This window comes from Sorex fumeus, unplaced genomic scaffold (assembly GCF_029834395.1).
Source record: "Sorex fumeus unplaced genomic scaffold, SorFum_2.1 ptg000045l, whole genome shotgun sequence".
In the NCBI taxonomy this organism is placed as follows: Eukaryota; Metazoa; Chordata; class Mammalia; order Eulipotyphla; family Soricidae; genus Sorex; species Sorex fumeus.
Genome location: NW_026606102.1, coordinates 1,199,179 through 1,223,042, shown reverse-complemented (window position 1 = coordinate 1,223,042; position 23,864 = coordinate 1,199,179). Strand labels below are relative to the sequence as shown.

Sequence of the window (23,864 nt, the reverse complement as noted above, 5' to 3'; positions counted from 1 at the left end):
GGAGAAAATATCAATTATTGATTTATTAGCACTACCTCAGAGGTTCTTTCTCACTTAGTAAGTAGTAAATGGGGCATCCAGCCTAATCCTGCTAGTTAATCTACTATCAGTTTCTAGAATCTGGGCTTTCCATAGCCATGGAGGACTTGAGTTACATAAACCTTGAGGGATAGAGCATCCTTAGACTACATTGGCCATATACAGAGAATTTTCAGAGCCTATTCTCACACTCTGGCTGAGAGCCCTCCATTCAAGTCATGGCTACATGTTCTAATAGTCCAAGCCACACTTTCCTTCGGGATCTGTGGATCCCGCCCTCCATGTTGTTCTTCTCTTCGGCTGAATGCTCCAAGCCACACTTTCAAAAAAATAAGAATAAATGCCTATTAATAAGGCATTTGCTTACTAATCTTTCTCAAACCCATACCTGTATTTGTTCAGTGTTGATCTTCCCATGGATGTCACGTGCTTCTTCAAAACACACAAACCAGCACACATTTAAGAGAGGACACGTCTTGAGGCTGTCCTAGTCTAGTCTATGCTGAGGAATGAATTATGGGCTTTCACCTCAACTGGCGGTGGGCTAAATGAGAAACTTTTTAAAGGTCAATTTTATAACTTCCCTTCTATTGCAACATAGTTATACCACCAAAGACTTAATGACAACCAAAAGTAGTATCTTTCAGAAATGAATCCACCATCGAAAGAGCATTTTCTTTCATATATTTGTTTCTCTTCCCTTTATTTCATTGCTGCAGTCAGTCATTGTTGCAATTAATGAGAGTCACACACTTTGTTGCAGTGCTCACACACTTTAGCTGTGGTGCTTGGCAGACATTCACTTTTATTGTGATAGAGAGAATCCCCAAGGGCAGTGCTGCCAGGTCATAATCAGCTTGTACAGTGCTTCTGGTGTTGAACTCTCTGCCTAATGCTTGCAAGGCTAGCTATCCTGGACTATCCTGGGAACCCTATGGATTTCCTTAGATTAATAACTGAAACTGTAGGACCCACGGAACTGAAAGCTGCTTTTGAGACTGTTTGACCTGGGTACTCAGGCACCAGTTCCCTGCCTTCACTATGACATTTCAGCATTCATTTTATCTTTGGAGTGGTTTTCATGGAATTTCAGGATAGTGGGTATTACACTATGAAAAAGAACCTCCCCATAGAATTATACTTCTCCTACGTCAAGATTTCCTTTATATTTTGACTCTTTGAGTTGCATAAAAGCAGGCCATTGTCTGCCAGAACTTTAACCCCCACTAAAGAATAACCATCTCCAAGTTCCTGTTGAGGTGTTTTCCTTGCCCTCCCCATCCCTATTCATTTGGGTCTCACATCACAGAGATCACCGGTGTCTCTCAGGAAGTCATGTGCCCTGTCTGCATTAACCTTCTTCCAAGAATGATTTAGTCAGCCTGTGTGTCATCTGGTAGAAAGAATAGTCACTTAATTTTTCCAGCGTATACATACCTGAAGCATCTTTTGCCTCTTTGCGTATTTTGACGTAGGATTTGAATGAGCTGGGAATCATGAAGTCTGTATTTGGAGCTAGGGAAAAAAAAAACCTCAGCAAACTGCCTCAAAGCTCGTCGGGAAATATATCCAAAACCCCTCACACAGGACCTGGCACCTAGTAAATCCCTGGAAAATGTTCATTTCTGCCAGCTCTCTCCAAGTGAATGAGAATACAGGGAGGTTGGGTGAGTTGCCGGGCTGTGCTTTTGGAAACTGCTGGAGTCAGGATTAGGATCCCGGTATTCTTGTTCAGAGACCAGTTTTCTCTCCACAGACTGCAAAGTATGAAACTGTGGCGACCATAGAATCCTTAGAATTCTTATCACCATCTTCAACAGCCTAGACATGTTACTTGTAGAGAGGATTGTTGAAAAATGAGCAACAGAGGCCATATTTTTTCTGGAATGCATCAGTTTTCTATCTGGCACCCTCATGTTTTGCAAGTAATAGTGCAGCTCCTGGAAATTATTCAATCCTTTGTTCATTCATTACACACATGCAGAGAGAGAGAGAGAGAGAGAGAGTTTTTAGGAGACTGGTCTAGAGATTAAGTGATAAGTCAAATAAAGGTGGTCCCTGCCTTTCCAAAGCTCATGCACACACATAATTATCAGAATTAACAGCTCTAGAGAAAAGATATACTTTTGTAATGATCTCCTGAGACTCAAAAATCTAAGAAAGTTATATAGATAAGGTTGTTTTCAAAAAGTTATTGGAAGAATTTCATGCTGAATTGTCACATTGTTGAGAAAGTAGAAACTTCCACCACTGTTGGTCTCCTACGCTATGAGCTCTTTCCTGTACTTTAAAAGTCTCTTGTGAGAATAAGAGAAGGAACACATGGAGGGTGCGGGATCCCGGAGGAAAAGAAAAAAGAAAAAACAGGTTCCAAAAAGAGCCGAGAGCACCGGCAAGTTCCAGATGGAGTAGGCGCCGCATCCCGCCTCCCCCAGATGGAACCCCGGTGACCAGAAGCCTCTACAAACACAGCTCGAGTATGCGGGAACGAGGACTTTTTCTCAAATCTGCCGGACTACACCTCCCAGGTAACCTCTGATCCCGGAAGTCACACCCACAGCCCGCCCCCCAGCGCCATCTTTGAAACGTTCAGAATAAGAGAAGGAACACATGGAGGGTGCGGGATCCCGGAGGAAAAGAAAAAAGAAAAAACAGGTTCCAAAAAGAGCCGAGAGCACCGGCAAGTTCCAGATGGAGTAGGCGCCGCATCCCGCCTCCCCCAGATGGAACCCTGGTGACCAGAAGCCTCTACAAACACAGCTCGAGTATGCGGGAGCGAGGACTTTTTCTCAAATCTGCCGGACTACACCTCCCAGGTAACCTCTGATCCCGGAAGTCACACCCACAGCCCGCCCCCCAGCGCCATCTTTGAAACGTTCAGAATAAGAGAAGGAACACATGGAGGGTGCGGGATCCCGGAGGAAAAGAAAAAAGAAAAAACAGGTTCCAAAAAGAGCCGAGAGCACCGGCAAGTTCCAGATGGAGTAGGCGCCGCATCCCGCCTCCCCCAGATGGAACCCCGGTGACCAGAAGCCTCTACAAACACAGCTCGAGTATGCGGGAACGAGGACTTTTTCTCAAATCTGCCGGACTACACCTCCCAGGTAACCTCTGATCCCGGAAGTCACACCCACAGCCCGCCCCCCAGCGCCATCTTTGAAACGTTCAGAATAAGAGAAGGAACACATGGAGGGTGCGGGATCCCGGAGGAAAAGAAAAAAGAAAAAACAGGTTCCAAAAAGAGCCGAGAGCACCGGCAAGTTCCAGATGGAGTAGGCGCCGCATCCCGCCTCCCCCAGATGGAACCCTGGTGACCAGAAGCCTCTACAAACACAGCTCGAGTATGCGGGAGCGAGGACTTTTTCTCAAATCTGCCGGACTACACCTCCCAGGTAACCTCTGATCCCGGAAGTCACACCCACAGCCCGCCCCCCAGCGCCATCTTTGAAACGTTCAGAATAAGAGAAGGAACACATGGAGGGTGCGGGATCCCGGAGGAAAAGAAAAAAGAAAAAACAGGTTCCAAAAAGAGCCGAGAGCACCGGCAAGTTCCAGATGGAGTAGGCGCCGCATCCCGCCTCCCCCAGATGGAACCCCGGTGACCAGAAGCCTCTACAAACACAGCTCGAGTATGCGGGAACGAGGACTTTTTCTCAAATCTGCCGGACTACACCTCCCAGGTAACCTCTGATCCCGGAAGTCACACCCACAGCCCGCCCCCCAGCGCCATCTTTGAAACGTTCAGAATAAGAGAAGGAACACATGGAGGGTGCGGGATCCCGGAGGAAAAGAAAAAAGAAAAAACAGGTTCCAAAAAGAGCCGAGAGCACCGGCAAGTTCCAGATGGAGTAGGCGCCGCATCCCGCCTCCCCCAGATGGAACCCTGGTGACCAGAAGCCTCTACAAACACAGCTCGAGTATGCGGGAGCGAGGACTTTTTCTCAAATCTGCCGGACTACACCTCCCAGGTAACCTCTGATCCCGGAAGTCACACCCACAGCCCGCCCCCCAGCGCCATCTTTGAAACGTTCAGAATAAGAGAAGGAACACATGGAGGGTGCGGGATCCCGGAGGAAAAGAAAAAAGAAAAAACAGGTTCCAAAAAGAGCCGAGAGCACCGGCAAGTTCCAGATGGAGTAGGCGCCGCATCCCGCCTCCCCCAGATGGAACCCTGGTGACCAGAAGCCTCTACAAACACAGCTCGAGTATGCGGGAACGAGGACTTTTTCTCAAAACCGCGCGGCCGCGTACATCTCTCTATATACAAAGTGATCAATGAGAAGTAAACCACCCAATATTTCTCCCTGAAAATCAGAGTTAAGTTTGGAGCATGGCCACAGCCCCAGAAACACAAGGACTTAATGCAGAACCCAGCAGCTTAGAGCAGAAAAGTGAGCGGACGATGAGTTAACCCTGGCCATCATTTCTGCCCAGAGGGGAAAAGGGTGTTGCCCCATTCGCCCTCTCTTCTCTGGAAAGAAGGATGGCGGCCGCATGGGAGCCTTGTGGACAGCAGGTATGAGCCGGGGGTGTGGGGGCGACTAAAACCTCATGGGAAGGGGGGCGTTCCGGTCCGTCCTTCACGCCCTACCGAGGTCACCAGTTGCCCCCCACGAGCGGCTCTCCAGCACGGCCACAGCCCCAGAAGCACAAGGGCTTAATGCAGAACCCAGCAGCTTGGAGCAGAAAAGTGAAAGGACTGTGCGTTAATCCAGGCAATCATTTCTGCCCAGAGGGGAAAGGGTGTTGCTCCCTTCCGCCCTCCTCCCTCTGGAAAGAAAGATGGCGGCCACATGGGAGCCTTGTGGACAGCAGGTATGAGCCGGGAGTGTGGGGGCGACTAAAACCTCATGGGAAGGGGGGCGTTCTGGTCCGTCCTTCACGCCCTACCGAGGTCACCAGTTGCCCCCCACGAGCGGCTCTCCAGCACGGCCACGGCCCCAGAAGCACAAGGACTTAATGCAGAACCCAGCAGCTTGGAGCAGAAAAGTGAACGGACTCTGCATTGATCCAGGCCATCAAGTCTGCCGGAGGGGAAAGGGTGTTGCCCCATTCGCCCTCTCCTCTCTGGAAAGAAAGATGGCGGCCACATGGGAGCCTTGTGGACAGCAGGTATGAGCCGGGAGTGTGGGGGCGACTAAAACCTCATGGGAAGGGGGGCGTTTCGGTCCGCCCTTCACGCCCTACCGAGGCCACCGGTTGCCCCCCGCGAGCGGCTCTCCAGCACGGCCAGGACTCCAGAACACAGAAACCAATTTCTTAACTATCTGACTTTCAGTAGAAATACTTCCAGGGTCAATAGGTAAAAGAGCAGAAATCCAAAACCAACATTTAATTCTTGAACCCAGCCGTAGAAAGCAAATCACTTCACAATGCTTTTACAGCATGTCTGATTTGGGGGGGGGGGGGGTAAACTCTAAATAATAGTGGTGAATCTTTTATTGAAACAATGAATCTAATCAAAGCAGATAGAGTGTTAACTAGAATTCATCTGCTTCACAGGGACGGGGAGGGGTGGGGGTGGGGTTTTACTGGGGTTCTTCATGGTAAAAAATAAGTATTGGTAAAGGGAAATGTGTTTGATATTTGCATGACTGAGACATAAACCTGAAAGCTTTGTAACCTTTCCCACAGTGATTCAATAAATAAAAAAAAAAAAAAAAAAAAAAATAAAAGTCTCTTGTAACTCAGGAAGAGTACATACGAGAAAATTGGGGGGGGGGGTTCTTTGGTTTGGGGGCCCCTTATGGTGGTACTTAAGGATTATTCCTGGATCTGGGCCAGAAATTCTCCAGCCCTCTCCCCCAATTGTTTCTAAAATATATTATTTGGAAAGGAAAGGGTGAGGAGAAAAGAGAAGGTCAATCTGATCTTAAGGTTGGCACTGGAATCATGATGGTGCATACAATGAGGCTCATACACATGTAGAGGCATGGAAATGCACTCTAGAAAGTTATATAATGTTGTAAACCAATAGTGAAATAAAATATGTTAGCTGAAAGCATATATCATTCATCCAGTGAATGCATATTGAGTGCCCATTCATAGCAAATGTTTCACCTATTCCAACATTACAATAAGATATAGATTCAGGGACCTGATAAATAGCTTAAAGGACTGGAGCACATTCTTTGCAGTACATTCCTTGCACACTAGAGCCTGGGGTTCAAACCATACCACCCACATCCTTCTCTGCATGCCCCCCCCTCCTTGCAGCACGGGAGACAACCACCAAAATAGTCTCTCAAGAAAAGCTGGGTATGATCTCACAACCAAATTTTCAGAATAGAGAAGGAGATTTTTATCTTTACTTAAATTTCTCACAGACAACTTGAGGAGACAAGAAGAATTGAAATTCCATAGAGTATGAATAGCCCCATGCTGGGGCAGACCCAGGGTTTGCCAAGCATCTCCAACACAGAGGGAAGCTCCATTGCATTGAGGAGAAGTTGTCTGAGGAGAGCTATAGAACCTGTGGAAGAGTGTTCTCCCTTCAGAAGAGAGACGTCTGAGTAACATATAAGCACATATCTAGTAACATATAAGCACATATCTAAAAAATTCAAGAATCTCTTTGAATTCAGCACCCCAGAAGCTCATGGAATTCAGCTTTGTAGGACATTTAATGGAGGTTTAAAACAAGTATTAAAGCTTTGACCAGTGGAGATTAGATTCCCAAAAGTGTTGAGAGAGAGAGAACTGTCGGAAGTTCTAATCCTCTAAATCCATGGTTGGTTTTCCCCAACAACCAGCCACCATTCTTTGTCTACTAAGAGCTTTCCAAAAGTCAACTGGGTAACATAATTAAAGACACCTTTATCCCTCCCAATATACTTAGAATACTTTAAGAGTTTCAGGATCTCTGAGTTAGGACAGTAGCAAAGACCAAAGATAGACTTCTTATAAATCACAGTACCCCAAGAAGATAGGTGATTGATCATTCAGAAGTTTAGGGAGAGCTTTCTTCTCAAAAGAATAGTGTTAGACTGTGTGGGTAAAGGGAGCACACACGCTCAAGAAGAACCAAATTATCATTCTCATCTGGGCAATGTTTGAGTTTGATCTTTCCCTCCTTCAATTCTCCATTCATACATACTTCCATTCATGAGGTCTTTAGTGAGTGCTTGGCATTTGAAAGAACATCCTGGTTTCCAGGGATCTAGTAGTGAACAAGTTGTTCCCCTCATCTAAATTCTACATTTGAGCTAAGGACTTCTGCATCCCAAATCATTTAGATTTAGTCCGGGCCCATTTGAATTGCAGTTTTAAAGGGCTGCTAAGGAGAAATAGATATAATGAGGGTTAAGAGTTAGAAAGTGCCTTGAGATACACAAGCAGACTGCAAGCAATTCTGACTTAGGGTGAAGCTGGCCAAAGTAGGCCAAAGAATAGGGAACTTTGAATTCCAGGCTAAGGAGTTTATAATCCAGTCTCTTCATCTTCCTGACAGTCATGGGAAGAGAATGCAATTTTGATTCAGAGAGACCTAGCTTTGACTCTTGCCCAGGACTCATATAAACCATGTTTAAGATTCAGCATGTCTCTGCACTTCTCTGAGTGTCAGTTTCCTCACCTTTAAGATGAGAGACTAACAGTCCCCAGGAAAGCCACTTGCATAGTTCCCAGAGAAAAACAGTCACCCATTTCCCTTCCTTGTGACACATGAAAATGTTAGCTCACCTTTGCTAGAATTATCTTTCTAGTGAGTAGGAGGGCTGACCATTCGCGCCTGTAGCTGTAAAACATCATTTCCTTGAAGCTAAATAGCCCTTAAAGGACCAAACTCTTAAGTAGATTTGCACACTAAAAAACCTAGAAAAATAACTTAGATGTCATTAGTGTCCAGCCAGAATCCTTTCTTCATAGCTTTATTTTGCAACCCTTATTCCATCATTCTATTTTGACTCTCTTCCCAAATCAGCCTGTGCATCAGAATTCACAGAGTGCTATTGAAAATTCTAATTCCTTGGCCTAGTTTCAGATATACTGAAATAGCCTCCCTAGAAGGAATCTTGCTTTTAACAGCTGCCCAAGCATGCGGGATCCTTGTCCATATTTCAGAACCTACAGTCTCACTCTCTCACCCTCTTGCTCATTGCTCACTTCCTGTTGTTCTAGTTCATGAGTAGTGGGGCAGTGGTTGGTTCTGAAAATGAGGTTCCCACAATCACATCATCACCTGACACTAGATAGAAATGCAAAAAAACCTCAATCCCACCCCAGGGTGACTAAATGAAAGAGGGTGGGGGGAGACCATCAGTGGAAGAAGAAGAAGAAGAAGAAAGAAAAGGGAGAAAGGCAAGGTACCTCTGCATCTATGGAGCATGGATTTGCTTGTTTCATTTGACTCTTGGAGTCCACAGTCTAGCTCTGATGTCGATTCATGCTCAGTTCCTCTGGGAAAAGAACCTTTCATAAGTTGAGCAAGTCATACTTAGTCCAGGCTGATATTTGGCGTCATTCTTGAGCCAGTGCATCCTTTCCTGTGGACCTTCTGGAATGTGGAAACCTAAGACCGAGGGGGCTGCCTAAAGAGCTGGAGTAAAAGATTTTCTTCCCCACACGTCTCCACATTTAGGAGGCTGCATGAGGGAAATTCCAGGCCATCTGGAAGTGAGAGAATGGTCATCATCTCCCCTTGTTCCAGAGGCCCGCCTTTCAGAGTTAGCATTACATCACTGGTGAGGTGATTAGGACCCAGAAAAATGCTTCCACGTTGTGATGGGATGGCCAGGGACATTAAGGCAAAGTCTCAGGCTTTCTCTTCTTGTCTCCACAGGAGATCCCCTGCTACTAGTCAGCCTCCTGTCTCCAGAGTCAACCTACAAGGTAAGCCTTGTTAAGAGGTCTCTTGCCTCAGACATGTGTCTCTTCTTCAGAACCTTCTAAAGAACAATAGTTCTTTTTTTGTTTGCTTTTTTTTTTTTGCTTTTTGAGTGGTGCTCAGGGGTTATTCCTGACTCTGCACTCAGGAATCACTCCTGGTAGTGCTTGGGGAACAATATGGGATGCTAGGGATCGAACCCGGGTCGGCCATGTGCAAGGCAAACACCCTACCCGCTGTGCTATAGCTCCAGCCCCAAGAACAATAGTCTTAATGGACACAATGTGGACTTCAGAAGTGTATCTTTTGGGTGGCTTTTTTCAAGGGCACCCTGGAGCTTTGATTCGTCTTAAGGGAAACCAAATGAAACTTCTATGAAGTGCACATCTCCCATGCCCGTGACAGTTATGCGGCAACAACGCTTCTCAGAAGAGTTGCAGTAGGTAGAGCTGTGTGGAGAGCACAACTTGACCTCGGCTTGCTGGCCCCAGTGAACTCCAGGAGTGCTAACCTCAAAGGCCCCCAGTTCCCTTCACCTTGACCTAAGGGCCCCTTTGGGGATGTTAGTGGTTTTCCTCTAAGTGTCAACTAGAGCTCCCACTTGACTCTACATCCTTGCCAGGTATGAAACCCAATACGTTTTCCAGGTCACAAGTCATTTCTCTTGGAGGTCATCCAGCTTTGTTTCTCAAAGGTTTTTTTTTTTTTTTTTGGAAAAAAAGAAAAGAAAAGAAAGAACGAACTAACCTCTCCACTTTCTGTACTTAACCTTCACTTTTCACGTTGAGGTGAGAGGTGCAGATGGAAGGGCCACAGTGTCCCAACTACCATGGAGATGTGTTGAACCACCCAGATAAACTCTTCTTGACCTTCATATTAAGCCACCATGAAGAACAAGATGAACTCCTGAGCTCTCCTGGCCCTGTGGTTGCTCCATGTCATGTGTCTGTTTGGAGCAAGGCTGGTTCCTTGCTTTTTACTTCCCATCATTCTCCTTGGAGGTGGTGTTCTCTTGTAGCCTGCATGCAGTAAGAACAGAAATAATACCCAAATCCGACTTCTAAAAGAAAGGAACAAAGGCATCAGGTTCCATTGGTCTCATGGTTTCTGAAGTATTTATGGCACCTGCTTTTAACAATATTTATATGAGGAAAAGATTGATAACAAGAAGAAAAGTGAAAGGAAGGTATTAAGCAAAGGTGAGTTTATCTCGGGAGCTACAGGATAGGAAACAGAGGTAAAAATAGTCCTCTCTCCAAAGACTTCAAAAACCTGGTGTACTGATGGGCTATTTTCTTCAGAAGTTTTATAAAAAGAAACATAATAGAGTGTTTTAACGTATAACTGATGTTACATACTTGGAAATCAAAGGAGGTGGTTTTGAAATGTCATTTCATCATATTGGCCCACCAGTGAAATCCCGTTGCCCACACTTCTGCCAGCCAAATTCACTGTGATGTTTTTTGACTTAGATTTGCATATTTAAAGTATGTTTTCTTATCTTGCAACAAATACCAACAAACATTGAGAGCATATGTGATACTTATGGTTCTACAAATCAGCTCATTAGTCAAAGATGCTCTTGGAAAGATGATTTTTGTGGTTATTGGCACAGTTAACTACAGCTTGGCAACTCAAAATTCTTTTGCTGAATTCTTTTCAAACAATGGAGCAAAGAAAATGACAATACCACTTAGGCAATTTGTTTTTGTCTGTCTTTGTGGCAAACTGCAAAAATTTTGGCTTTTCAATGGGAAGAAAATGTAACGATACCAATTATTACATAATTATAGGTTTCAAAATCTTAACGCTTAACCACAGTCAGAAAAGGAAGGAGGACGCATCCTGTGTTTTGTTCTTATTATCAGCTTAAATAAGTCAGGCAGATTTTTCCTGTTATTTTAATATTTATCAGCATATGACAAAGAGGTGTGTTTAAATAGAAACATTAAAGGGGAATGAAAAATAAGTATCTCAGAGCAAACAGATCTGAAAGCCGGAGTCCTGCTTTAAAAGATGGTGCATTTCATGATAATGAGATTAAGTTTTTATTTATTAGCACTGAAGTGGAAGTCATGTGTTTCAATGGACACATAAAAGATGGAAGAAACCCAGATCATTTGAACATATAAGGCAACAATCTGGTTAGGAAAACTTCACGGACTGAAGTGATTAGTCTTGCAAAGAAGCACATTTGAGAGAGAGAAGGGTGAACATCTTTTAAGAGCCTGTTTAAAAGTACAACTTATTTTAAAAGCTAATTGTCAGAATCCCTGGTTAAATTGGTATTTTGATATTCCAAATTGATCATTAACTGCACCATTCAGGGGGAATCAAAGCAAAACTCTTAACAGTACTATTTCACTGTGTAAGGAAAACTACTCTTTCCACCACACAAATTTTCCTTCTCTCTAAGACACCCTATTTTTTTTTATATCTGTGATTGTTCCTTTTCTTTTTCTGTCTTTATTTAAAGCTATAACAACTATTTTATTTCTGAATATATTGTAATTCTTGCTTTCTCTCTGCCCTAGCGGCGCTCCTTTGAAGGTAGGGACTATATCTTACCAATTGCTTTATCATCTAAAAGCTTTAATATAGCTATTTTCACATAGTAGGAAGAGAGTAGAGAATAAATTGACTGGGAGAACTATGTAAATTTGAGGAAGTTTATCATTTGAAAATGCCCCTTCATTTAATTTTAATCATGAGTCAGTTTCATCTCTGTGGTGATAAAAAACAATATTTCGTTGTGTGTTTTTACTGATAAAAAATTCATTTTGGGAACCAGAGAGGAAATGCAGGAGTTAAGGCACTTGCCTTGTATGCAGCTGACCCTAGTTGGATCTCTGGTACCACATTTCAATCCCCAAGCACCCCCACGAGTGATTTCTGAGCACAGAACCAAGACTAAGCCTTGAGCTTGTCAAGTGTGGCCCAACTATCTCTTCTACAAAAAAGTCAGTTATGTGGTGTGGTAAAATTTAAAGATGTCAGGGAGATTGTGTAGTGGACAAGGCACTTGTCTTGCATGTAGCTGACCCCAGGTTTAGTCATTGACTATATATGTAAATATATATATATATATATGTCACTTAACTTCCCGTTAGTCGTCGATTTGCTCGAGCGGGCGCCAGTAATGTCTCCATTTGTCCCTGTCGCGTGCTAGTGTAGCCCAATGGCATCTGTTTGCTCCGGGAACATGAATATATATATAATATATATATATTATATATATATTATATATATAATAGCGGTAGGGCGTTTGCACGCAGCCAACCCGGCCAAGCCAGGTTCGATTCCTCCACCCTTCTCGGAGAGCCGGCAAGCTACCGAGAGTATCCTGTCCACACAGCAAAACCTGGCAAGCTACCCGTGACGTATTCAATATGCCAAACACAGTAACAACAAGTCTCAAAATGGAGATGTTACTGGGCCCGCTTGAGCAAATCGATGAACACCGGGAGGACAGTGCAGTGCTACAATGCTACACACACACACACACACACACACAGATAAAGATATAGATATAGATATATAGATATATATTCCTCTAAGCACAGAGTCAGGAATAAGTTCTGAGCACAGCCAGGTGAGCCCCAAAAATCAAAAAGAAAGAATAAATGTTTGAATAGACTCAATAACTGCTCTTATAGATCAGGGTCATGGAAGTTTTTGCATTTTAAGCAGGAAAACCTGAGTAAAGGAATAGAAAACTGAGAATCTAGGAAGGGTGGCAGTATGGACCATAAGGGCTGCCATATTCATGAGCCATAAACAGAGCCCTCTCCTGTCAATGGAAATACTGATGCTGTATAAGGCTCAGGAGGAGCTCAGTCTTGATCACATTTTGCCCTTCTCAAGCCTGCATTCCAGGCTTTCCTGATCAGAGGCACAATTCTTGGAAGAGAAAGGGAAAAAAATAGAACATTCTCCAACAAGATAGGAACTTGGGTTCTGTCATCTCTGCACATTCAGAGGACACTAGGAAATGGAAAATTGAAGTATTCACAGGATTTCAGGCCTCAAAACTTTTTCAACAACAACAAAAATTCAAATAATTGAGGAAAATCGATATGTGTATGTGCATGAGTGTGTGCGTGCCTGAGTGTGAATGTATGAACATGGGTGTTTGTACCTGTGTATGTATGAGTGTGTTAATGTGTGTATGAGTGCATGTATATGGATGAGTATGAAATAATATTCTATTTTTCCCCCATCCTCTCCTCTCTTCTGCCTTTGCATGAATTTCTATAGTGATTGTACTTGCAATTTTGAAGTGAGAATTTTCTCAAAAGATACATTACGAAGTGTTTACTGCCTTTTCAAAGGATCCTTGTCCTTACAAAACAAATAGAGAAACATTCCTTTTAATGACTTGATCTCTAATTCTTATAGATAAGGATTGGTTTATCATACTTATGTGCTGTTTTCTAGCCCCCAAATTGATGGGTAAGGTGGGATAACCTATGCTTATTTTCCTCTTCTAAAATTTACCACTAAGCATGTCAAGCAGGAGCTTCTCCGATATGACAGTCCATATCTTGGGTCATCAGAAATGACAGCAGATAATGCCACAAACATGACCAGAGAATCGCCTTGAGGGCCCATAAAGATGTCTGAAGAGCTGAAGTCCCCCAGCTGGGTGACCACAGATTTGGTTATGGTGGTCTTCAGCACTAGTCCGTTAGATACCTTTCAAGAAAAGAGTGTGGATGGAGAAATGGGACAAAATAAACAGGCGTTTCTATAGTGAAATTTTTTGCCTTAGTGTGAGACAATTTATTTCTTAGCCCTCATGGGAATCCATTTTTCCCCTCTCTTTGCAGGATTCTTTGGGGAGAAAACTCTTCATTGGTTGATAAAACAGAAAAAGAGTCTTTCTCTTAAGAAACCTCTTTCTCAGCTTGGCTTCCTCTCATATGATATGTGTCCCCTAGGTATAGGGACTGCTCAAGAAGTAGAGAGGGCCTTGGCCAGTTATCTTGGGCTCTAAGGAGTTCAGAAATCAATGCAGGTCCCAGTGTTGAGTACCACTGTGCTCTGATTCCCAGGAACTGGGAGTAGAGATTGTGGGTGCATGGCGTGAGGAGTCTCAGAGCGCCAGTGATAGCCTGAAAGTCCATCTCCGTCAGAAAACTGGGAATGAAGCCGGATTGAAGCAGAACATTTGCTTGGGTTTCTACATTAAGCAAGAACAGGCAGGCCGGATTACAACACGTATGAACAAATACGAATAAAATCAATCTTGTTACAGAAGGCTGTGGGCATGAGAAGGGGAGGGAATTACCGGGGGGAAAAAAGAAGAAAAAAGTAAAGAAAAAAAAAGAAAAACAACAAAGAGGAAAGGACTAGAAATATTAGATTATTCTTTCTTTAGTGCTCTGAGTATTATGTGGTCTGAACTCTTGGATAATTGTCGTAATTACCTTGAATGTTTAAGCAGACGACAGACTTAAGTCCTAGGGAAAAAAGAAAAGGAGAGAAAATAGTAATTCTAAGAATAATGGTATTTTGTAAGAATTCCTTTGGTCTAAAAGAACTTATAGTAAAAATATACTTCCAAGCATCCACATAAAGTGACTTGTATTGGTCTGCAAGCACTCCGTATTTCCAAAATTCACTGCACGTATTTCTGAAAATATAGATAAGTCAACTCAAATATGAAGAGATAAAAATCTTCACCTTGAAAGAGCAGTCTCCAAAGAGAGCCTTGCTCGGGAATGGCTCTTTCACCACATCGAGATGCGTTTCTAGCTGTCCAGTGAGTGTTTCTTCAGAAACAGAACCGTCTGCTTCTCACTCAGGGCCTACCCAGCTGAGTTCAATCCGCACATGCTCCACTCCGCGTTTTGGAGCTGCTGCAAAACACCAGCCACCCTCACCCCCCCTGCAAGTTGGACTCCTGCATGTTAGTAAGTATTTCAGTTATGCTATTGACGTCAATGGAGTCATTAAATAGATTGCTGGCCCTCCCAGAGGCAAATCACTGCCAGGGACCTAGATACAGACACTTTTTTTTAACAAAGACAACCATCAGGTTCTGCTCCAGCCGTAAGCCCCAGAAAGGAAAAAGTTTATCCTGTAGCTGACCTGTCTCCAAACAGTTTCTTTCTTTCTTTTGCCTCTGAGTTCCGGCCTTTCTTTCTTTGTGGTGGCAGCGGGCTCCAGACCCCCCTGCCCAGACATTGTTGCCTCCCCGTTTTGTGAGCAAAAGCATCTCCTGTGATTGAGACCTTGAAGGGAGGCACCCCACTTTCCAAAGGGCTCTCACCTCTGGCTCTCCCTCGCCCAGCTGTGTGTGTTTATTTGGCAGCAAACGTTGGGCCAATCCCTATTGTCTAGCAGAATAGCCCTGTGTTGTCTCGCTGTGGGTCCCTGCATAAACCGTGCCCTACACGTACACACAACACACACACACACACACACACACACACACACTGTGTTTTTGGCCACTTCTGTGCGTGTGTGGCTGGTAGCTGCACCCCTTCTGCTATGAATCGACCTTTATGTGGTTGCAGGCCACCGCAGCCCAGGAGGAGGAGGAGGAGGAGGAAGAGGAGGAAGAGGAGGAGGAAGAGGAGGAGGAGGAGGAGGAGGAGGAGGAGGAGGAGGAGGAGGAGGAGGAGGAGGAGGAGGAGGAGGAGGAGGAGGAGGAGGAGGAGGAGGAGGAGGAGGAGGATGGGGCCAGAGTCTCAGCAGTTCCTCTGCAAAGATCCCTCCACAGGGCTTTGCCCTCCCGCCTGTGTCCTCCTCAACCCCAGCTGCCGCCTGCCTCAAGCCTGGTCATGCTGTGAGCAGGCGTGGCCGAGAGCCCTTCAGGAAACATCTGTCTCCTCCTGGGCATTCTTGACAGCTCTGTTTACCTGGCTGTCCAGATTCGCCTCCCACCTGGCTGCACCCGCTGCCTCCCCAGGCTCCCCAAGGAAGCCATCTTGAAGGGGGAACTTTCTTAGCATCCCTTTGTCAGAGACGGTCGACATTGCCCGTAGGTTTTCCGGCCCCTTGCAAGCCCCACGCCTTTCCTTCATGTAGGAGATCAGGGCCACGAGTCTCTCCCCTCTTTGGGAGCCCCTTGTGTCCACCTGCAGCCCCTCCACCACACTTCTTCAGCTGATGTTCCTGGCCTGTGCAGCCTTCACCTTCATCTCTCTTCCCTCTGATACTCCTTTCTTTATATATATATGTAAATATATATATATACGCACACATATATGACATATATATATATCCCACATGGCAGAGTCTGGCAAACTCCCCGTGGCGTACCCAATCTGCCAAATACCAGTAACAATGAAGGGTCTCATTCTCCTAACTCTGAAAGAGCCTTGAATATGGCACTTTTTAAAAAAATCTCAGGGCTAGGACGAAGGAGACGTTACTGGGGCCTGCTCGAGGCAATCGACGAATAACAGGATGGTCGTGATCATGATATATATATATATATATATATATGTATATATATATGTATCCTTTTGGCTTTTTGGGTCACATATGGCGAGGCTCCGGGGTTACCCCTGGCTCTGCACTCAGGAATCACTCCTGGCGGTGCTTGGAGAACCATATGGGATGCTGGGGATTGAACCAGGGTCGGCCGTGTGCAAGGCAAATGCCTACCTTCTGTACTATTGCTCCAGCCCGACACCCCATTCTTTTTTTTTTTTTTTTGCTTTTTGGGTCACACCCAGTGATGCACAAGGGTTACTCCTGGCTCTGTACTCAGGAGTCACCCCTGGCTGTGCTCAGGGGACCATATGGGATGCTGGGAATCAAACCGGCCGCGTGCAAGGTAACTGCCCTACATGCGGTGCCATTACTCCAGTTCCCCTTTGTTTTGTTTTGTTTTATTTCGGGGCCACACCCAGTGGTGTTTAGGGTTTTGCACTCAAGAATCCCACCCGTTGGGCTCTGAGGAATGCCAGGAATTGAACCTGGGTAGGCCAAGTACAAGGCAAACGCCCTCCCTGCTATCCTATGGCTCTGGCCCCTGACACCGGATTCTTAAGTCTTTCCCTGGCCTTTACTCCCCTACCCCTTCTCAATTACTTCCAGTTTCACCTCCCAAGTCAATACTCTCCTACTTCATTTGAACTCTGATACTTCATGCGGTCTGCAACCACATCAGTATTAGAACTCTTCCGAAGCCCAGTGATAGTTACGCAATTTTCTGAGCTGGCTATCTTTTGCCTTCAAGATCCCCATTTCTTAGCAGCTGTGCAAAGCCGTTCCAAATTTTGCTCCTTCTTTGTCCTCCTCTCTCCAAGTCCCTGTGCTGTGAACAGCTGGTTGCTGAGAAGTATCGAAACTTAAGTTCCTCAAATGTCCCTGCCTTGCTTGGTCTTCCTGCCTTTGTATGTTCTATTCCCTCTGCCTGAGCTATTTCCCCACTCTAGAAAAAAAACAATATTGATTTTCTTACACGATTCTTGTGCACAAGTTTCTGAACTCTCTAATTCTTAGAGTCTGGCATTCAGACTAAGAAAATACTCTCCTTTCAGGAGCAAGTCCCTAGTTCTCTACCTATTCCCGTTCTATCTTGTTATTTCCGCGTCTAATGACTGTACCTATCGAAAGACGCTGCATTAATTTCCTTCTCTTTAGTTCAAGTATTAATCTCCTTTTGCTTTCTTTGGAGGGTGGGGAAGCAGTCTGGGAGCCATTCCCAGCAGTGCTCAGATTTACCGCTCACTCACTGACTCTGCACTCAGGAAGCGCTACGGATGAGCTTGAGGAACCATATAAAGTACCAGGGATCAAACTGGGGTCACATGCAGGCAAGGCAAGTGCTTTCCTGCTGTACTCTTTCTCTAGACGGGTCAACAAATGTTTATGGGATGAACAAGCCGATGCTCAATAAATGTTTATGGAACGAGAAAGTACACAGCAGTGAAAGTTCCAAATTCTTTCTGAGGTTCCTACCTGGGCGTGTCCAAGCTTGTCCTAACAGAGATTCTCACTCTCAGAAACCTGTGCAAAAATGCCACTTCAGCGATTCTGAGACTCAGTTTTTTCACCTACAAAGTGGGTGTTTCAACATATTTCATAACATTACTCACAGGACAGGGCTCAAGGAGAGAAGTTCGATATCTATAGCAATTCACTCATATCTGTAGTGATACAGAGGAGAGTCCGGAGTTAGACTGCCCTTTTCAAATCCCAACTTCGCTGTCTAGGGCCTCGAGACAAATCCTTTGACCTCACCAGGTTCTGGTGGTCATGTCTCCAAAATTAGGATGGAAATTGCACCAGCTTCGCCTCGCAATTGTAAGAAGTAGGTTATTCAGTAGATATAAAGCCCTTTCAATGGTTCCTGGGACTTAGGAAGTGTCAGTGTTTTGATCATAGTGGTTGGGGTGATCATTGTGTACCCCATAACTCCCGCATACAGCAGCTGACAGCCCAGACCCATGATGTCTGCAGGGAACCAAGTCCGGAAACTTCACTGAGGGCCAAAGAGATGTGGCTGATTCTGTTTCGACCCCCTTCATGATATGGTCCTGGGCATGGGGGGAGGGGTGAGCCCTGGTAACTGCAAGGACCACACAGCTCTGCAGGGTCTAAGCAGCACCACTTTCTAGGGCCCTTACATTGAACCACTGGCACATGGCTGGGAATCACCCGGAGGGGCCTCTGCCCCCCTGGGATCCCCTTGGGTGCCCCCAATAAGAAGAAAAGAAAACCTTATTGGGATCAAAAAGGCTCTGCTTGATTTTCCTTCCCCAATATAGTCTTCTGAAGGGATTTTCTCAGAAATCCAAGATTCTTTCCTCTGAAACCATAAGAATTGTCTGGATATTGTCTGGAGTTAGAGCATAAGTGGATTCTTTCAGAGCTACAGGGGTTGGTTTTAGAGCTACTGCGGGGAGAAGGCAACGGATTCTCTGTGAACGTAGCTCCTGCTGTTCAAGCAGAGCATTAAGAAAGAGCAGTGAAAACTCTGATCCCACTGAGTTTCAGTTCACTGAAAAGTTTCTTTTGCATGAGCCACAGATCACTTCACTTTATGAGCTAGAAAAATGTCAGCACACAGCTCACTGCCGTTGTCTTTCAACACGAGGTCCAGGCTTTGGCAGGGCCCTCACCCAGGCTGGTCCCTGCAGGCATCCCAGAGAGAGCAGCAGAAGCTAGTGCAAAGAGGATAGGAGGGGAGGAGAGAGGAGACGAGTAGGGTAGGGTAGAAGGCTAGGGTTAGAGGGTAGGGTAGGAGGGTAGGAGAGGAGAGGAGAGACATAGGCGAGAAGAGGTGAGGAGAAGAGAGGAGGAGAGGGGATGAGAGGGGAGTGAGGGGAGGAAAGGGGAGGGGAGGGAGGGAGAGATCTCGTGACTGCTCGAACATTCTGGATAGATTTTCCTGCCCTTTCTTAATAACCACTAGGAAGGGCAGGCACCTCACTCCCTCCACCCCCTCCAACCACCTTCTTGGCTCCTATTTGGTGGGGGGAAGGGATGGGCGGCCAGGTGGGCAGGCTGCCTGGAGAAGAATGAGTATGGATGTAGGAGACAAGGCAGGAAGGAAGAGGATCCCAAGTCCCCCTTCCTCCTTTCTGATCCTGGGGGCAGGGCCCTCGCTACTGCTTCTCCTGGCCAGCCCCTGGCCTGCTCTTCACGAATTAGCCTCCAGAGCGGTTCTCGGAAGCCCCACAGCGATTCAGGAAACGGTCTTTCAGCAGCAAGAAGAGAAACAAAGCCGGGACTGTCCCCTTGAAATAGAGAAACAGCATTGGAACTCACTGGATCTCTTTCTTCCTCTATTGCTTGGACTTAGGGGGCTGTTGACAAGAACCAAAAGTAACCCCACAAGGTTCTGGGTACCCCCACCCTGCTTGCCATCTTCTAGGCAGAGTCCACGCAGAAGCCTGGTTCCATTCTGCTGGCGCCCTGGCCCCCTTCCCATGTGGGCTTCACTATTCTTAGCCTGGCTAGTGCTGCTGGTCAAGTCAACCACCTTATCTCCCAATCCCCACCCGCCTGCCTCTGGCTACATCAGGGGAAGGGGCCAGGAGAGTTCCAACTGTCACATGCTTGCATGCAGGAGGCCCTTCACATACCTGCTCTTGGCTATTTCTCCTCACTCAACCGTTGGACCAATGTTTTGGTCCCTTAAGAACAGAGAAACTGGGGCTGGAGCCGTAGCACAGTGGGTAGGGCTTTTGCCTTCCACGCAGCCAACCCAGGTTCAATTCCCAGCATCTCATATGGTCCCCCGAGCACCGCCAGGAGTAATTCCTGAGTGCAGGAGCCAGGAGTAACCCATGTGCATTGCTGGTTTGACACCAAAAAAAAAAAAAAAAAAGAAGAAGAAGAAGAAGATCCGAGTAACTGACATCATCAGAATGAAACCTGGATCTCTGTTTCCTGAAAACTCATGTGCCTTCCTCTTGGCCTTCCACTTGGAGAGACTGAACTGTCTGGTAAACCTCATGGGGTCTAAATGAAGGAAGATGGTGGGAATATCCCAGGAGGAAATCAAGTAAAGTACTGAAGTATTTACAGCCCTAATGATTAATCAGGAGTTCCCTTGACTTCCTTCGGATGAATATCCATCTGATTGGGACTAGTGAGAACATGTGTTAAGTCTAAAAGACCTGGGTCTCATGCAACCATTATTCATTTATTCAGTGATGAGCATTTATTAGACACCCAATGTGCTCCCCATATAGTGTCTGTGTTAGACACTGGGGTACAGGAATCAAGAGAGAGAATTCAGACTCTGTAGAGTATACAGGTCAGGAAGTAGCAAATGAGTAAATCCAGGATGACACATTTGATCCTTGTAATCCAGCAGAAAGTGTGGACTGTGGCTGATCCTTTCCACCTGCGAAAGTGACACTCAGACTCAGATGCATCAGGGGGATGTCATAATTTTGAAATGAGTTGCCATGTATAAAGCACTCAGAACACTGCCTACTAGTAGTAGTATTTAATATTGATTCAGTTACTATCATTAGTAATCGTTGAAACTAAAGCTGTCGATTAGGGAATTGACTCATCTTTTTTTTTTTTGATTTTTGGGTCACACCTGGCAATGCACAGGGGTTACTCCTGGCTCTGCGCTCAGGAATTACCCCTGGCGGTGCTCAGGGGACCATATGGGATGCTGGGAATTGAACCCAGGTCGGCCACGTGCAAGGCAAATGCCCTACCTGCTGTGCTATTGCTTCAAACCCTGGCTCATCTTTTTTAAAAGGACTGGAACTTGAGACCTAAACAGAGTAGGAGCTGGGTGTGTGGAGATGGTAATTAACATCTGAAAGATATTTCGGCCTAAAACAGAATTGCTAAAAGGATAGGGGCCACCCAGGGGCGAGGGGCAAGGCTTGGGAGTTGGGAGGGTGGGAAAATAGCCCAGCTGAGCCCAGCATCAGTAGGCCAGGGTAGAAGATGTAGATTTTATTCTAAATCCAGTGAGAAGTCTTCAAGGACTTTAGTAAGATTTCACAAGCTTAAAATTAGGATTTTAGGGTCCAGAAAGATAGTACAGGATAAGTTTCTAGCTTTGCATATGGCTGACCCCAATTTGTTTTTGTTTGTGTTTTTTGGGGGAATTTTTTTGAGGAGGGCACACACGACTGTGCTCAGGGCTTACTCCTGGCTCTGTGTTTAGGGATCACTGCTGCAAGCCCAGAGGACCAAATGATGTGGCAGGGACAGAACTATGATCAGCCCCGTGCAAAGCAAACAACCCAACAGCTGACCCCAGTTTAATCCCTGGCATCACAGTCAGAAGTGATCCCTGAGCAGAGCGCAAGGAGAGAAACCAGAGCATCACAGATTGCGCACCTAAAACTCACACAAAAAGACAAACAAACAAAAAAGGCACAAAACAAACAAAACCAAAGTTTGAATTTCAAATCCAGATTTCTTCTGGTACTTCCAATAGTCTGGGTTACTCCCCCCCGATACTGAGAGGTCCACCTGTGTTTTTCCGTCCATGATTCTCAGTCCTGCTCTTCCACTGGCCCATTCTCCTCCGAGGTTAAGAAGTGTCACAGGGTGCAGGGAGCAAGGAGAGAGTTCAAGTGGTAGATCACACACCTAGTATGTGTCAGACCTGGGTTCGATCTTCAGAGGCACGTCCTGCCCTCGAACCCCAGTGCTGCTTCAAGTGAAGAAAAAGAGAAGAAATCTCTGCAGCCAGGTGACCTACATTCTAGTTCTGTTCCTTTTCTTCTATATGATTGTAGACAAGCAATCCAATATCCCTGGCCCTGTAAAATCTAGGAGAATCTCTTACATAGAATTATTAGGAGAATAAAACGAGTGACTCTGCAATGTTCAGAACAAAGCCTGGAACACAGCATAAAATAAATGTTAGTACTTTTCTTCTTGTAGATGCCTATTTTCTTGATTGCTTATACTCTTAGCCTGCTCAGTGCTCCAAAAATTCTTGATTGCAAAAAAACAATGAAAAGGAGATGGTGCAGTGAATTGGAGAGAGAGAGAGAGAGAGAGAGAGAGAGAGAGAGAGAGAGAGAGAGAGAGAGAGAGAGAGACAGGAGAGAGGCGCAGGGGTTGGGGGTGCTCTGGTGTGATCATGTGATCATGGAATATAGCTCTGGTAAGGAGGAATTTGTGCTGATGCCGACAGAGAAGAGCCCCATCTACTTAGTTACTGCCTAATTGCTTCGCTTTAGGGAACTTAAAACAGCAATGTCCCGGGGACAGAATCTGATTTCAGAATTTCTGTGAATGGCTTTTCATCTTCACAAAAAGAACCTGGAACAGATGAAAGCTCCTTTCTACCCTTAGCCTCTGGAAGGCTCCCTCCCAAAGACCAGCTTCCACCTCTGCCTTGGCCAGTCACGTGACCAACAACCAATTACCGCGGCTCCTTCTCATCTCTGACTGTACCTGGGCCTCAGGAGGGCAGATAACTCATTTGTGAACACAGAGCTCACCTTCCAGTTAGTACTCGAACCCAGGCAGAGATGTCTCCTGGGTTTCCATGGCTGGGGTGCAGCATCCCTGGTACCCACTCTTGCCCTCTTCCTGCAGAGCACCTGGCAGGATAGAGTGTGAATCCTTAGCCCTAAATGCTTGCAAGCATGTTTATCTCATCCCAGGGAAAGAGAAAGTTCTTCCCAGTCTTTTTCATCAGCACAATGGGCCTCTGTCTACATTTGACCCGTTTCCCCTCTCCTTTCACCATATTGAACTTCTCTCTCTCTCTCTGTGTGTGTGTGTCTTTCTCTCAATCTCTCTCTGTCTCTCTCTCAGTCTCTGTCTCTCTCTGTCTCTCTGTCTCTGTCTCTCTGTCTCTGTCTCTCTCTCACTGCAGATGACACACACAGGTCATTTCTGGGTCTTTCAGGGATTTCCTTTCCCTCTCTGGCCCTCGTGCTTAGAAATTACCCACCTAACTAACTTGTGCAGGGAGATGAGTGGCATGTCTGAGAGGTAGGACAGGGAGGGGGCAATGACTATGATGGAGGGAAGAATTCAACCGGAAGGAGGAGGTGGAGCTGAAATGTGGTCAAGTGTAAAGTATGAAACACTACCAGTTACAGTGCTGTGAACCATAGTGCAGAAGCTTATTAAAAAAAAAGTGTCCATCCTATTGGCAGTGGTGGGTGAGAGGCAAAGGATGGTAGAATTGGTCGAGGAAAGTGGACACTGCTGAAGGGATGGGTGTTAAAATGTTATCTATCAGAAACTCAATCATGAGTAACTTTGCAGTGTCAAGTGACTAATTTTTTTTAAATAACCCAGCTAGAGTCTTTGTAATTTCATCTCCCCACCAGAAGACCCCCTGCAGATTTCCTTGATCATTGTACTGCCCACTCTCTCAGTCTATCTTAGACTGGACTCAGAAGGCCTGGGGTGGCTTCTTCATAGCATCAGAGTGCTTCTACCCTAGGCCCAACTGCTTCCTACCTACCTTATGCATTTGTTCAGGATTTTACTTAAACCAAACTATCTGATTACCCTCTCTCCCTGAGCCAGGGGGAGGAGTTCCTATGTAAATAAGGCCCAGAGCTCCATCTTGAGTGCTTAATACCAC

At 45.6% G+C, this 23,864-nt stretch overlaps 1 protein-coding gene across 3 annotated transcripts in view; it reads left to right on the top strand.

Annotated features, from left to right (window-relative positions):
- The window catches only part of PDE4B (phosphodiesterase 4B), a 687,840-nt gene that overhangs the window by 557,439 nt on the left and 106,537 nt on the right, over nucleotides 1–23,864 (top strand). For all 3 annotated transcript variants that reach the window (XM_056122176.1, XM_056122177.1, XM_056122178.1), the window contains one exon: nucleotides 8,819–8,868. In XM_056122176.1, coding sequence (XP_055978151.1) covers nucleotides 8,819–8,868 — 50 coding nt within the window. The remainder of the gene's footprint in view (nucleotides 1–8,818; nucleotides 8,869–23,864) is intronic.